This window comes from Aquarana catesbeiana, linkage group LG05 (assembly GCF_042186555.1).
Source record: "Aquarana catesbeiana isolate 2022-GZ linkage group LG05, ASM4218655v1, whole genome shotgun sequence".
Lineage (NCBI taxonomy): Eukaryota > Metazoa > Chordata > Amphibia > Anura > Ranidae > Aquarana > Aquarana catesbeiana.
Window position 1 is genome coordinate 567,696,766 of NC_133328.1, and position 14,634 is coordinate 567,711,399.

At 39.8% G+C, this 14,634-nt stretch overlaps 1 protein-coding gene across 1 annotated transcript in view; it reads right to left on the reverse strand.

Moving 5' to 3' along the window:
• VIRMA (vir like m6A methyltransferase associated) overlaps positions 1-14,634 on the reverse strand; it is a 67,577-nt gene that overhangs the window by 18,160 nt on the left and 34,783 nt on the right. Inside the window, exons 12-19 of the mRNA XM_073631975.1 lie at positions 14,064-14,157; positions 9,111-9,655; positions 8,785-9,020; positions 7,154-7,400; positions 6,851-7,068; positions 6,597-6,729; positions 5,170-5,319; positions 1,082-1,242 (exon numbers count right to left, since the gene is read on the reverse strand). Coding sequence (XP_073488076.1) covers positions 1,082-1,242; positions 5,170-5,319; positions 6,597-6,729; positions 6,851-7,068; positions 7,154-7,400; positions 8,785-9,020; positions 9,111-9,655; positions 14,064-14,157 — 1,784 coding nt within the window. The remainder of the gene's footprint in view (positions 1-1,081; positions 1,243-5,169; positions 5,320-6,596; positions 6,730-6,850; positions 7,069-7,153; positions 7,401-8,784; positions 9,021-9,110; positions 9,656-14,063; positions 14,158-14,634) is intronic.

Sequence of the window (14,634 nt, forward strand, 5' to 3'; positions counted from 1 at the left end):
TTTTAATTTAGTAGAGTTGTGCAAGCTTGTGCTTGCACAACTCGTTAATTTCCCCCCCTTTATGTTCAGGGTCTCCACAAAATCCACAGAAAGGAAGAGTGTAATTTAGACAGTCATGATAAAAAAAAAAAAAAAAAAAAAAAAAAACACACTTTTCTTTTTTGTGTACAGGAGAAACTAAAGTTGGTCATATTTTTTAAAACATGGAAGGGTTTGTTCCAAGGTCCAAGCGACCCATTGTGGGCAAAGTGACAACCTCTTTGCAATAGCCTTTCCCCACTGACATTCACCTTTCCAACCTCCCCTCTGTTGCAGCCAGCACTAAAATAACCTAGTAACAGCTGGTGTTGGATACTAGGGAAAGCTATGATGTCACTCTCTCTGTCACGTGACAGTACTCGAGTCTAGCGATTGACTGCTAGACCAGAACACTGTCACATGCTCCTCTATACTTAGAAGCATTGGTATTGGCAATGCCTGCTATGGAGAAAAAGAAAGCATGGGGCGAGTAACAGGCTGGGCCCTTTTCAAATATACTGTTACTTAGTCCTGAATCGGCAAGGTGACAGGGTCCCATGTAACCAAAGAACCCTTTCAACCACTCCTCACAAAGTAAGCCCCCGTTCACACCAAATCCGACACTGAAATTGTGCGACTTCACTTTTAGGACAATTTTAAAGCCGCATGTCAGTGTGACTTCAGGTGCAACTTGTCTGACATCTGTGCGACTTCATGCACAGATGTCTATGCAAGTCACACCTGAAATCCCCAAAAATAGTGCAGGAATTATTTTCAAATCGGTGCAGCACCGCAAAGTCGGCGTCGCAACGATTTGAACAGTTCCATTTACAATAATTGGGTGCGACTTGTCATGGGATTTGGACCTGTCAAATCGCATGACAAGTTGCACCAGTGTGAACGGGGGCTAAATCTGAAGTTCCATGGTAGCCAATAACCTACTAGATAAAAAAAAAATCATCCAATCTTCCTTAGATTTATGAAAAGTTATTAGTATCCTAGAGACCTCTCAATTTTAAACATAGAACTAAACAGTATAGTACTATTGTTTATTCCTCTTTACCTGCTATTGAATAGATTCTGCAGAGAGTCTGGTGCTGATAAAACTGGCTCCACCTCCTGGTCACTGAGTGGCAGTGGCTCCTTCACTGCTTCAAATATTTGCCTGAATCCAGCCACATTATCCAGTAAAGACTCCAAACTATCATCCTCTTTTGACTGCTCCTAAAACCGAAAAAAAATGAGTTAGAACGATTCCTAAAGTTTAGCCAATTAAGTATCGCCATCATGAGTTTTATCATGCGAATGTAATTCTTATGTAATTCTGACATTTGGACCTTAGAAAGGAATACTAACAATCTATTCACATTACTTTCCTATACTGTGGTAGTTTTATGTTTCAGCTGTACATGACTGTACCTGACAGACAACTGGAATGCTTGCAGAGCCTTTCCAACCCTTTAATGGCAACCATGCTTGTCCTTCAGCAGACTCAACAATGGTGGCTACCAAGCTGGCAACAGCAGCAAACACTTGGAACCAATGCTGTAATCACCATGTGCCCTCTAGTGCTTGCTGTCACTATAAAAGGATAGGGTACTAAGGTGTCAGAAACACGTTCAAAATTAGAGGAAGCATGCTTTTAGGTACTTTTAATGAAAAATGGATAGTTTTTTAAATGCATTTATAAAGCATTCCTGCAGACTTCTTATGACAACAGGAGTCGTTTTCCTGCATTTGGAACGCATGTCAAATGCATGTTGGCAAAATTCTTTCGACTGAGCAGGACACGTGACAGAGACAAAAAAAAAAAACAAAAAAGATACAACAATTCAGCAGCTTATATGCCAAAAGTAACATAAATGCAAATTGAAGTACAACTCTAGCCCAACGGCGACACAAGCACAAATAAATCTGACTGTTGTCACTGAACAGGTAGTGATAGGAAGGTTTTCAAAAGTGTTAACACTTGACAACTGTCAAAAATTGTGTTATCTCTCAGTTCTTGTAGGGGAGCTTAGAGAAAAAGCTAGCCATTGAGGACACAGATAGCAATAAAAAATTTGAAAGTATCAAACCTTTGCCCATTTTACCCAAAACTACCGGCTGTGTTTAGATGGCTGCTATAGGCATGTGCAGACACCTCTATTAGCCAGCACTGTATGTCTAGAGCAGCTTGTTTTTTCATTATGACCGAGTCATTATAACAGTTACTTATTATCCAAGCTGGAATTCAAAATTGTATTCTATATGCATAAGGAGCAGAGATTATTTTCTTTTTGACTGATCATAGGACAACTACATTTATTTAAAGTGACATTAAACCAAAAACTAAATATTTATTGCAGCAGTTCTTAGATGTGGTGGCTGCATTGTTTATTTTATTTTTTAGACTTTTTTTTTCTCTATTTTTAACGGTTAACCCAGCCAATAAAAGTCTTATTTTTTTTTTTTAACATCCTTTAAAGGATAAATTTACCTTTGGAACAGGTTACATGTTTCACCTGTTTTTAGGGTGGAATATATAACATGTTCCAGCATCTGCCTGCCTCCCCCCAACCCTGTTGGCAGGGGATCCTCTCCCCGCTGACACAATTTGAAAAAAGCATGGCCACATAAGTTATTCAGTTTCCTGCCTGTGAATAAATGCTGACAAGTACTGTCAGCCATTGCAGCTGACGGCTTGAAGTTCTCCATGAGCTGCAAGGGCGCTGATAAGCATCCTCGTAGTTCATTGACCTTTCTGCTCTTAGGTAACTGTCTGCATAGACGAGGTACAAATGAACAGATATGCTAAATGTGCAGAGGCCTAAGATTGCACCCACAATCTGCTGATCGTGGGTGCAATGCTCTGCAGGCTCCTTAGAAAAAAAAAAACAAAAAAAAAAAAACGTGCATTTAGTTTTTTTAGAGGTGAACTTATCCTTTAACAAACTTATAAATTACCAAACCAAGCTGTCCAGCAAAAATGGCAGGGAGAGTTAAAAAAAATAAGAAATAAAAACACAGAAAGGGGTGCTTACATTGGCCAGCTTTTATGTAAAACCTGTGTCCCAAAAGGTTTAAAAAAAAAAAAAAAAAAAAAAACTGCTGCTTTAGTGGCCTAAAAAGTGTTGGCTGAAGTGTGGCTTTAATTTGTTTGTTAGTCTGGTCCATATAAATTTGCAAGGTGAAAAAGGTGTCCACACTGCTTCTCCATCCAGAGCACCCTAAAACAGGAAGTGCGTTACTGGCCGAGTCACCAGATGAAAATAAAAGGAAAAAAAAAAAAAAATTAAAGGACCAGTTCACATTTCCCCCCAGCACGCTCAAAACTCACTGCACTTGTTATCTGCAATGGGTGTCAGGGTCAACCTAACGACGCGCCAAATGCAGGTAGCAAAAACGCAGTGCATTTACTTGCACTGGTACGCATGGTACAGTAGTATCGTGTAATCCAGTTGCTGTGGGTTTTTTAAAGTACCACAGAACAAAGGTACCCCCCAATTTACACATGGGGACTTTAACGGCAACTAAGTGTAATGATTACAAAATTTTATTAAATACTTTAAAAAAAAAAAAAAAGAATTGGTGCATTCATCACCATACATAAAATTGATAACATAGCTGATTACAAAGTGGTTGTCTCCTGATAGCCAGATGCGTTTCAGGACCTGTAAAGAGTCCTTTCCTCAGGGGCATTCCATAAGGAGTTCATTAAACAACACTCTAGAATAAAGCATAGCAAGCATTAAGAGTCATATCACAAAAAGTGATGCTATGGTCTGGACACAGTATAACCCTATGATATAGGGGAAGCTATGCAGAAGGACCCGATATGTCTCACTGAAACAATGATACCTATTTTAAAGTTATGATATATACACACACACACACGAAAGCATGGTGACACATGTACATGTAGTCACTCACTAAATTTCTGAACACAGATAGGTTATGCATTTTCCTGTTTATACTCATGTATATATACATACTCAAAAAGGGAATCGTAACAATACAGGATTCCCCCTTTTTCTGATCAAATATGAGTATAGATTATACATATATTTTCTTTGTAGGAACTGTTCCTCCACACACACCTCGTGGTCTATGATGATCTAATCATTGTCTGCAAGACCCCTGTTGTGGGAAACACATTTTCTGTCATATACTCCACTTGTTACTGTTGTTACTACTACTAGACCTGCATTATGGGACCCACTTGAGGAAGATAGAAGCTCTGATGCCGCTAGCTAAATACTCCTAAAAGGGAAGTGATTTATATAGCGCTATCTGCTGCTACTGATTTATTTTAATCCTTGTATCTGAGAATCAATTTGAAAGCTGTGCTGAACACCATGTGTCCAAATCCACTTCCAACGATGCTCCGATGATGTATTTTTGTGATATGACTCTTAATGCTTGCTATGCTTTATTCTAGAGTGTTTAATGAACTCCTTATGGAATGCCCCTGAGGAAAGGACTCTTCACAGGTCCTGAAATGCGTCGGATTATCAGGAGACAACCACTTTGTAATCAGCTAGGTTATCAATTTTATGTATGGTGATGTATGCACCAATTTTTTTTTTTTAAACATCTAACAAAATTTTGTAATCATAAAGTACTGAGTTGCCATTAAAGTCCCAGTGTATATATTGGGGGGTACCTTTGTTCTATGGGATCTATATTTGGGATGTTGGCAACAACCTGAGGTTATCTAGATGAGATCTCTACTTTCTATATGGGTTTTTAAAGTAGCACATGCACTACTTTTGGTGCAATTTCAGCCCATTCAAATAAATAAGCTGAAATCGCACAGCAGTTGGATTGCACGTGAATAGCACAGGAATGCACAGCGGTTTCTGTGCAATTTATGGTGTGAACTGGCCCAATTATACCACCACATTTAAGGATTAGTAAGCTGCAATATATAACATTTTTGTTTTGGGTTTAACACCACTTTAAGCTGTAGACCAGATTTCTTTTCTATGAAATACTTTTTATAGTTTATTCCTGTCAAATACCAGGGTAGACATTTAGACACTGTTCTAAAATCTTCCTCTAAATGGAAGAGGAAGATGAAGGAGGAAGGAGGAAGGAGGAAGGAGGAAGGAGGAAGGAGGAAGGAGGAGGAAGGATTAGGAAGAAGAAACTGATTTTTTCCAAGCATACCAGGACAAGTTTTTCCAGATCAAGAACTAGATTTTGAGTCAGGTCTTCCTTGCTGAGGAGCAGCTGCTTCATCTCACCAGGGCTAAGCCCTATAGTCTTCGAGTGGTGAGATCCGTCCACTTCCATCAATCCTCCGTCATCCCCAGAAGCCTACACAATGAAAGGACATTATTTTAACACCATAACTCATTTAAAAATATTTGAACAATCTATGTATATAATGTACAGTTATATCTTAGTGTACGTTATATTTTTATGCAGACGGCTATAAGTATTTTTAAATTATAAAATTACCAATATCGCAGTTTTCGATTTGGTCAGTCAATAACACTTTTCATCATTATATAAAAATCAGAAGAATGCAAATTTCAGAAACTAGGCATGGAGGATATAAAAAGGCAGGTTATTTCCATCAGTGAAATCACCAATCCATCAATCCAGACTGAGTACTAGGTCACCTTTGCTGCAGGAATTTTGACCAAACCAGTAATCCTCAGCTTTGTCTTGTATTTTTGTCCAAGAGCCCAGCAATTTGGAAAGGAATTGAGACTGCTACTTGACATCACTGGTCCATTCCAGTTTCATTAATCCCCTTTGTATGTGGTTCCTGGACAGCCCATTAAAGAGGAAGTAAAAGCTGCCTCTTTTTTTGCTGACCTGCAAAGTAAAGGTATCACATACTGTCACATTATGTGAAACTCATCTGCAAACGAAGCCCTCGATGTCAGCACTGAAGACTGCATCCATCTTCGCTCATCTTCCTTCTGGGTATGCAGACTCCGGCTGTGTGGCTGGCTGGAGCTGTGTGACGTCGGTCACGGCATAGGGCCCTGAAGAAATGGCACAGGTGGCTCTTTCTTCAGTGCACATGCACCGATGACGCCATCGGCGGCGTATACAGTAAATATCTCCTAAACAATGCAAGTTCAGGAGATATTTACAGTACCTATAGGTAAACCCTATTTCAGGCTTACCTATAGGTACAAATACAGGGAAGTTTACTTCCTCTTTAAAGGGCTTAACTCACCTACTAAAAGACCTATCAATCCCTTTGTAGGAATGGTCAGATAACCATCACTGGAAAGATCTTTCTTCCAAAGGATAAATATTTGAATTAATCCATGTAATTGAAGAACTATCCACCAGATTAAATAGGATTTTTTGGAAGACTGAGAAGTGAGCGATAAGCACCCACCTAGGAGAGTACTCAGTATAAACCCAAACTTCTCATTTCAAAAAGGTACTCATGTGGCTTAGGAGATAGGACATAGAACTCAAAGAATAGAGGAGACATCACGTTTGAATTTAAAGATCTGGGGAACGTCAAAATGTGCTCTATTTTATGCTGACAGCATAATACACTGATTTGCCTGTACAAAATAATCTTAAATGAATATGCGAAAAAGCAAAACAAGGGGTCTACTTGCCATTGAGTCAGAGTTCAGGATCTGTCTCATGAAATCCAAGAATGAAGAAGCCAGGTCTCCCGTGTCCTTACTAAACCCACACACGATTCTCTTCAACAATAAGTAGAGCGTGTTTCCGTGTTTCCTAAAAGAGCTGCAGGAAAGCAAAGCAAAATAATTGTAACTCAATCTGCTACTTCTATACTCACCACACTGCAAGCTTGTTTTAGATTTCCCAAAAGAAACAGCAACTGTATGATGGTCATTCTCATTACCTCTTTAAGTGAAAAAAGCCATAATCATGCTCAGAGAGGAACATCATAGTGCGGATACAGGTGAGAAGTGTAGTGTAACTGCTGTCATTATTGCTTAAAGTCTCCATCAAGCTATCACAGATGGAGGGAAGGAGATCCTTGCTAGGCAGGGAGTTGGCAAGCTGGTCTAATTCGGACACTGGGCTTTCCCCTGAGATTGGCACAATGAGAGCAATATCCTAGGAGAAGAAAGTTACGGATATAAATTAAAACAATTGGTGTAAAGACCATATTCTAGTACAATGATTGGTCAGAGAGCCATACCTGGTCACAGAGGTACTGCACAATGGAGGATATATATTCTGCACACTGCTGGTGGGTGATGTCACCTGCAGACTTCATGATGTTCAGCATCTTTTGGAAAAGTTCATTATAGCGCTCATCACCTTTACCTCCATTAATAAGATGTAGAACAGCAACTTTGCAAGCTCTGTGGGCAGCTAGGGAGTCCAAGAGTGCAAGTAGTCGAGCTGTCTGACCTGTACACGGCTTCTCCTTATCTTCCGGACCACTGAAACAAAAGTAATCAGATTGGCTTATTTTATCATTTACTGGCAGACACAGCAGACCCTTGGTGGGGGAGCACCTGCAGCCTCAAAGACGATGAACCAAGACTACACTGCTACTATATATTGCACTCAAGTTCTAATCCAGGCACACGCATTAGATTAGCTCTTCAGTATAGTTAGGGCCGTGTAGAAAGGATTGTGTTCCCATCAGAACAGATTTTCTCCTATACAAGTCAATGGGATTGAAAGATCAGCTTGAAGCAGGTCAACTGCAGGTAAAATGCACCCGAAATTCATTCTTGATGATCTCAAATGAATGCCAAGATTGTGTTGCATTTGCAGCCCAAACCTGTGGACACTGGTCCTTATGCACTGAAAGCTTCAACTACACAGTGGGCTTGATTTACTGAAACGAGAGTGAGCAAAATCAGGTGCAGTTGTGCATAGAAACCAATCAGCTTCCAGTTTTTTTTTTGTCAAAGCTTAATTGAACAAGCTGAAGTTAGAATCTGATTGGCTGCCATGCACAGCTGCACCAGATTTTGCACACTCCAGTTTTAGTAAATGAACCCCAGTCTTTAAGAGCAATCCATTTAGTATGCTCAGATGAAAGGAAAACAAGCAATTGTGGATATGCAGCAATTTATTAACTGGATAAAGTAAAATACCGTTAGGTCTGGTCTGACATTTGTTGATTTACGATTTAGGTATTATATGGTGGTCTTAACCTACTTAGAAGCAGATTTGAGGTGAGTTTCCTGAAGAGAACTTGGTAAAGACAATAAATAGGGCTTTACATTCTGCGCCCACATTCTTTAAAGCTAAACTCCAGGCAGATAGGAGACACACAAATTATTGCAGCACTGTAATCAACACATCATTGTTAAATGTATTTTTGTAATGCAAGCAGTATAAATACCTGAATTTTACATGGTTTAAGCTTCTTGCAGTCTGCTGTACAGTCTGTAACAAAGTTTAGAAAGGGAGAGACAAAAGCAGCACGAGGAGCCAATCAGGTGTGCTGCAGTGCAAGAAGCATGCTGATTGAAGGAGACAGAAGAGTGTCAAAGATGAGCTCATCAGATTGCTGCTTCTACTTTCATTGCCCAGTCACAGCATGGGGTGGGACCTGTGAGTTAAGGTAAAACTGCCGCAGAGAAAGAACAGGTCCCCTCCCTTGGTAGACAGATATGCGAATCTCAGGACTGGATGAACAACAAAAAACAAAACAAATCCTTTGTCAAGGAGAACAGCTTCCTTATAGGGTTTTCTCCTGTGTAATAAGCTTTTTGCCTGGAGTTCAGCTTTGGACCATAATTCTGGTGAGAGACTTGACGTATTGAAAAATAACAGAAAAAACGTTGAGAAGATTGAATTCACACCTACCCCTGCAGATCTTCCACTATGAGGTCCAATACAGTGCGCATAATCAAAAGCGCAGTGGGCGAGGCCAGGTCACACAGCTGGATACAGACTCGCCTTATCATATGCAGCAGAGGCTGGCAAGTTGCCCCAGAGAAGGACTTCACAATATCTTGCAGCAGCTTAGATTGAACGTGTAGGTGCATGCTCCACAGCTTCCTGGTGTTCAGAGCCACTGCAATGTCCTTTGGTTCAAAAGCCTGAAAGACAATACAGACCCTCATCAAAAGCCACTCTTTGGGGAACAATCATCTGGCCTTTTAATTGATCACAGAGGCCAAATCTTTTACCTGTGTTGTTTGCATTGGAAGCGGGAAGGGTAATAGTTCCGCCAATATGACGAGTCCAGAAAGGAAACCTTCGGGTATTTTTAAGACAGAGGAGAGAACGTCTTTGAGCATCAACGACCAAGTGTTATTAGCCAGTGTTTCCTCAGAGATAGTCATCTGCTCATTTACACCTTGGGTAAAGGTCAGAAGGATGTCTATGATATCGCTTTGGATCTTCTGCTCTTCACCATCCAACCTTCCAGAAAGAGGTATGGAGCAGAGGAGCATGTGCAGGGTGACCAATGTGGATGGAACACGCATGTCCTTAAACTCAAAAGAGCCACCTCTTAATAGCTCAGTCAGCATTGTCTTGAGGAGAGACAGGGTGCAGCGGGCCACGGAGATCGTGATTGCCCTGTACAAAGTGGTCCCAAGGTTGACATGGAGCCTCCACGGTTGGATGAGGATGCTATTCATTTTCTGCAAGATGCGAATGAAAGTGTCCATTCCCTCAGCTGAGAAAAGCTGAATGACGGCAAGATTCCACTTAAGATCCTTTTGCTGTCCTGAAGAATACAGGTTAGTATTAGTATATTAATACTGGTTAAAATACCAATATTATAATAACGGACTTGTAATATTTTTAAAGTACTGCCCGCAAAATTTGCCATTTTTTAAAATACTGACTTTCACTTATATAATTCTATAAAATTATTTGACCAAGCTAACCCTTTATATCAAGTTGTCTTGTTCTATTCAAAGATCCACAGGCAGGTCACAGCTGCAACAAAAAAGTGGCATAGAGACTGGGGATGTAAACGGTTTTGTGCAGTATTGTCTTGTAGTAGTGTGACCATACTTCCCTGAATTGAGGAGACTACCCCCAAAGTGTCCAAGAAGTGGCCCAGATGCGCTGCAGAGTATTCTGCCTGGAAACTTCAGGAAGGAAGGAAGGAAGGAAGGAAGGAAGGGGGTATCCATATCCATTGGTTTCTCACCATCAAGACACCAGCACTCACTTGTAATTGTGTCCTGGTAAGTAAGCAGGGACAGGACAAGGGAAAAGGGGACATTAGATGGACAGATTGCTGAACCCAGGGGCTGCCTGTGTGCAACTGTGAGGGTCAGAGAACATAAGGCAAGGCGGGGGGGGGGGGGGGTTAAGAGATGGACAACCCAGGGGTTGCCTGTGACTGCATGCAGGCCAATGATCTCTGATCTATGCATTATATACTACTGACATTTGCCCTCTGCATTAATGACTACTGACCCCTAAAACTCTGTCTTATTTACTACTGACCTCTGCACTCTTCCTTACATACTACTAACCTTTACCCTCTGTTAAATGAATACTGACCTCTGCAGTCTTCATTAATACTAACCTCAGCCCCAGGGTAGATAACAATCAATGATAAAAAAAAAAAAAAAAAAAAAAAAAAAAGGAAGAAGGATTTTTGATTTTTATCAAATATATTTCAATAAAATGCTTTTGGAGTAAAAATCTATCTAAAAAGATAGTTTTCTATTTAGGATACATTATTAATTTAGTTTATTCAGCATGAACTGAAGCTTAGTTATATAGCACGAGGCTGTATATTCTGAAATATTTACATTTTTGGTAAGCTCATTTAATGAATCCAAGCTCTGCAAGCTGAGGTAACATGCACTGCATTGATGTAGTCACACAATTTTGCAGTAACCATGAGATAAAATAAAGTTCAGGAATAGTCCTTTATCCCATTGTTTTACAAATCTATGTACACTACTAACTTGACAGCTTATTATTCTACATAGAATCTTTAATATTTGCAAACAAAATTAAGTATTCCTAACTACCAGCAAGAATGATTCCTTAAATTTAAAAAGCACCTGTCATTTCAGATCTATCATGGCAACGCCTGTTTGCGGCATCTATTCACCTGCTGCCACCACATCCCTCACCTTGTTGTGTCACTGCCGCATCACCAGCCGTCCCATTAAAGTGAATGGGACTGTCGGTGAGTCAACAGCGAGTCAGAGGAGCAGCTGCAGGACAGAGATGACGGTTCCTCTTTAAAAATTATGATTTAAATCAAGCCTTTTTACTAGCATTTTAAATCTGGATTTAAAATCAACTCAATTTAAATCAAATCCACCCTGCTCAGCCCTCTGTGTTACTTACTACTGGATCCCTGAACTATGCATTACTACTGACCCCTGCACTCTGCATTACTTAACTGCTTGCCGTCCAGTGCACGACGATATACGTTGGCACAATGGCATGGCTGCGCAAATGGGCGTATCTGTACGTCCCCTTTAAATCGCAGGCTAGTGGGCGCGCGCCGCGTGCTCGATGTCCGCCGGAGGCCTGCGATCATGACACGGAGAGGCATAACGGGGAGATGCCTATGTAAACAAGGCATTTTCCTGTTCTGCCTAGCAACATGACAGGGATCTACTGCTCCCTGTTATCGGGAGCAGTGATCACTGTCATGTTCTAGTGAGCCCATCCCCCCCTACAGTTAGAACACACTGAGGGGACACACTTAACCCCTTGATCGCCCCCTAGTGTTTAACCCCTTCCCTGCCAGTGTCACTTACACAGCAGTGAGTGAATTTTTATAGCACTGATTGCTGTATAAATGTCACTGGTCCCAAAATAGTGTCAAAAGTGTCCGATCTGTCTGCCGCAGTCACGATAAAAAATAGCAGATCGCCATTACTAATAAAAAAAAATAAAATATGATGAATAAAAAAAAAAAAAAAAAAATATGCCATAAATCTATCCCCTATTTTATAGACACTATAACTTTTGCGCAAACCAATCAATATACGCTTATTGCGATTTTTTTACCAAAAATATGTAGAATACATATCGGCCTAAACTGAGGAAGAAATTAGTTTTTTTTATATTTTTTTGTGATATTTATTATAGCAAAAAGTAAAAAAATATTGTTTTTCAAAATTGGCCCTTTTTTTTTCGTTTATAGCACAAAAAATAAAAACTGCAGAGGTGATCAAATACCATCAAAAGAAAGCTCTATTTGTGGGGAAAAAAAGAACATCAATTTTGTTTGGGTGCAAAGTCGCACGACCATGCAATTGTCAGTTAAAGCGACAGTTCCGAATCGCAAAAAGGGGGTAAATCCTTCCGGGGCAGAAGGGGTTAATATTAATCTGTGAAAACACCCAGTTACTAAATGACCTCTAAACTCTGCATTGCTTATTACTGTACCCAGCACTTAAAGCCCCTCCTACCTGATCAATCCATGGCAAGCTGCCAGTAGAAAAAAAAAAAAAAAAATCGCCAGCCAATATAATTTTTGCTTGGGAGGCACTGCATGTTTCGCACTCCTGACCCAAAGAAGAGTAGGCAAAGAGTTTATGTATTTTTTTTTTTTTTTTACATAACCCCTTAAGCCCCAGTTCACACCTATGCGAATTAGATGCGGCTTACACTGCTACCAATTCGCAGGACATTTTAAAATACATTCATATGATGCATCTGGTTCACATATGTGCGTTGCATTCGCACTGCGCATTGCACAAAAAATGTGTGCGTTTTCTGGGCATTGCGGTGCGAATTACAAGCCCATCATCTTCTATGGGAACTCATCTGATTCGCAGATGCATTGCGTTCTGAACATGGATTTTCTCCTTCTCCTCACTATAGCTCCCTCCCCCCACCCCCCTCTCCCTGCTCACTAAGCTGCAGCTAGAACACAGAGGAATCTCTGAACAACTGGATTTTTATCTTCCCAGTGAAACCTGAGCATCAATTCGCACCGCACATGTGTGAACCCAGGCTCAGCCTTTCCTACTGTTAGCACAGTTTGGAGTGCTGCTTACCATTTGGTGTAATAACTGAGGATAAAAAAAACCCCGATTTAAGCTCAAACCTTCTCATATGGAAAAACTTAATATTGACACTTTGGGCCCAATTTGGACATTTTCACTTAGGGGTGTACTCACTTTTGTTGCCAGCGGTTTAGACGTTAATGGCTGTGTGTTGAGTTATTTAAAGGGGGCAGCAAATTTACACTGTTATACAAGATGTACACTCACTACTTTACATTGTAGCAAAGTGTCATTTCTTCAGTGTTGTCACATGGAAAGATATAATAAAATATTTACAAAAAGGTGAGGGGTGTACTTGCTTTTGTGAGTATATATATATATATATATATATATATATATATATATATATATATATATATATACACACACACACACACACACACACACACACACCCATGTACATGAGGTGGACAATTGGCTTTGTAACAGTATGAGTGTTTGTGTGATGTGGTACCAATTTTATGGTTAAAATATTCTTCATTACATGATTTCTAAAAAAAAAAAAAAAAAACATTTTTTCTGGTGACAGTGAGTTGAATGAAATAATTTTTTCATATGAGAAGCTTTGAGCTTAAATCAGGTCTTTTTTATCCTCAGTTGTTATATGTTTCGTACCGATAACTCCCATCTTATTTACATTAATATTTTGAGCTTTTTCAATAGAGATACCTTACAACAGTGTTCGGGGTAGTACCTTGAGGGTCATCAAATTTTAGGGTGTAATTACCATTTGCTGTGCTATGATTAGCCCCGTCCCTGCTACACTCCCAATAAATTGCTGTGGTTAGGGTTAACTCGGGCTGCATTTTAAAAATCTGGTCACCTTAACCTTATGGGACGAGCAATGTAATCTTTTTACGTTTACAGGCAGTGTCATACTCTTCCATTATTAGTGAGTTTTATTTCTAAGTCTCTTTCCCTAAAAAGACTGAAGCAAAGAACTGCTTTTCCAAAATAAGCAAAGTTCACTTTTTATACCCAGATCCCATAAAAGGTTTATGCTCTTGCTCTATAATTCTTGTTTGATTACTGCAACTGATCCTTTCATCCATTTCTACAGACTAAATTACACATCCTGAAAATATTCAGCTGTATTGGTGACAGAGTCGTGTTTAAGTTTACAGGTTTTGTACATACCCTCAACAGCAGCCGGTGGGCAAGCTACATGACAAAGAATCCTAAGAGCAGTCAGCAGTCCCGCACCCTCCAGGGCCATTAGATTGTCAATATTCTAGTGGAACAAATAAGAACACACACATAAGATGAACAGGAACATCTTAGTTCTGCATAACAAAAAAACAAGTGGAGTATCCGAAGCTTTGTTTTGACACAATATATACACCAGAAAGGTGGAAGACATTTTAGCAGATTTAGATACACTAACAAATTGAAGCTGAACTTCAGCTAACCCTTTAAAAGCGGTTACAGCAAACAGCTTTGTTCCTTTCAGGGTAAAGGTTGTACATGAATAAAAGCTGATCATTGAAAGCACCCCTGTCAGTCATAAATAGTTTCCCTCAACTTTGTAACTGCTACATCTACAGGACAGCTTGTCCTCTTGAAAAACTACTAACTTTCTGGTCAGATCACCTGTGAAAATCAAAGAAAGCCTAAAAGAGAAAATAAATGCAGCCATCACAAGAACTGGTAAGCTGCAATATAACAAATGTTTGCTTTTGGATTTAATACCGCCTTTTAACCATTGATA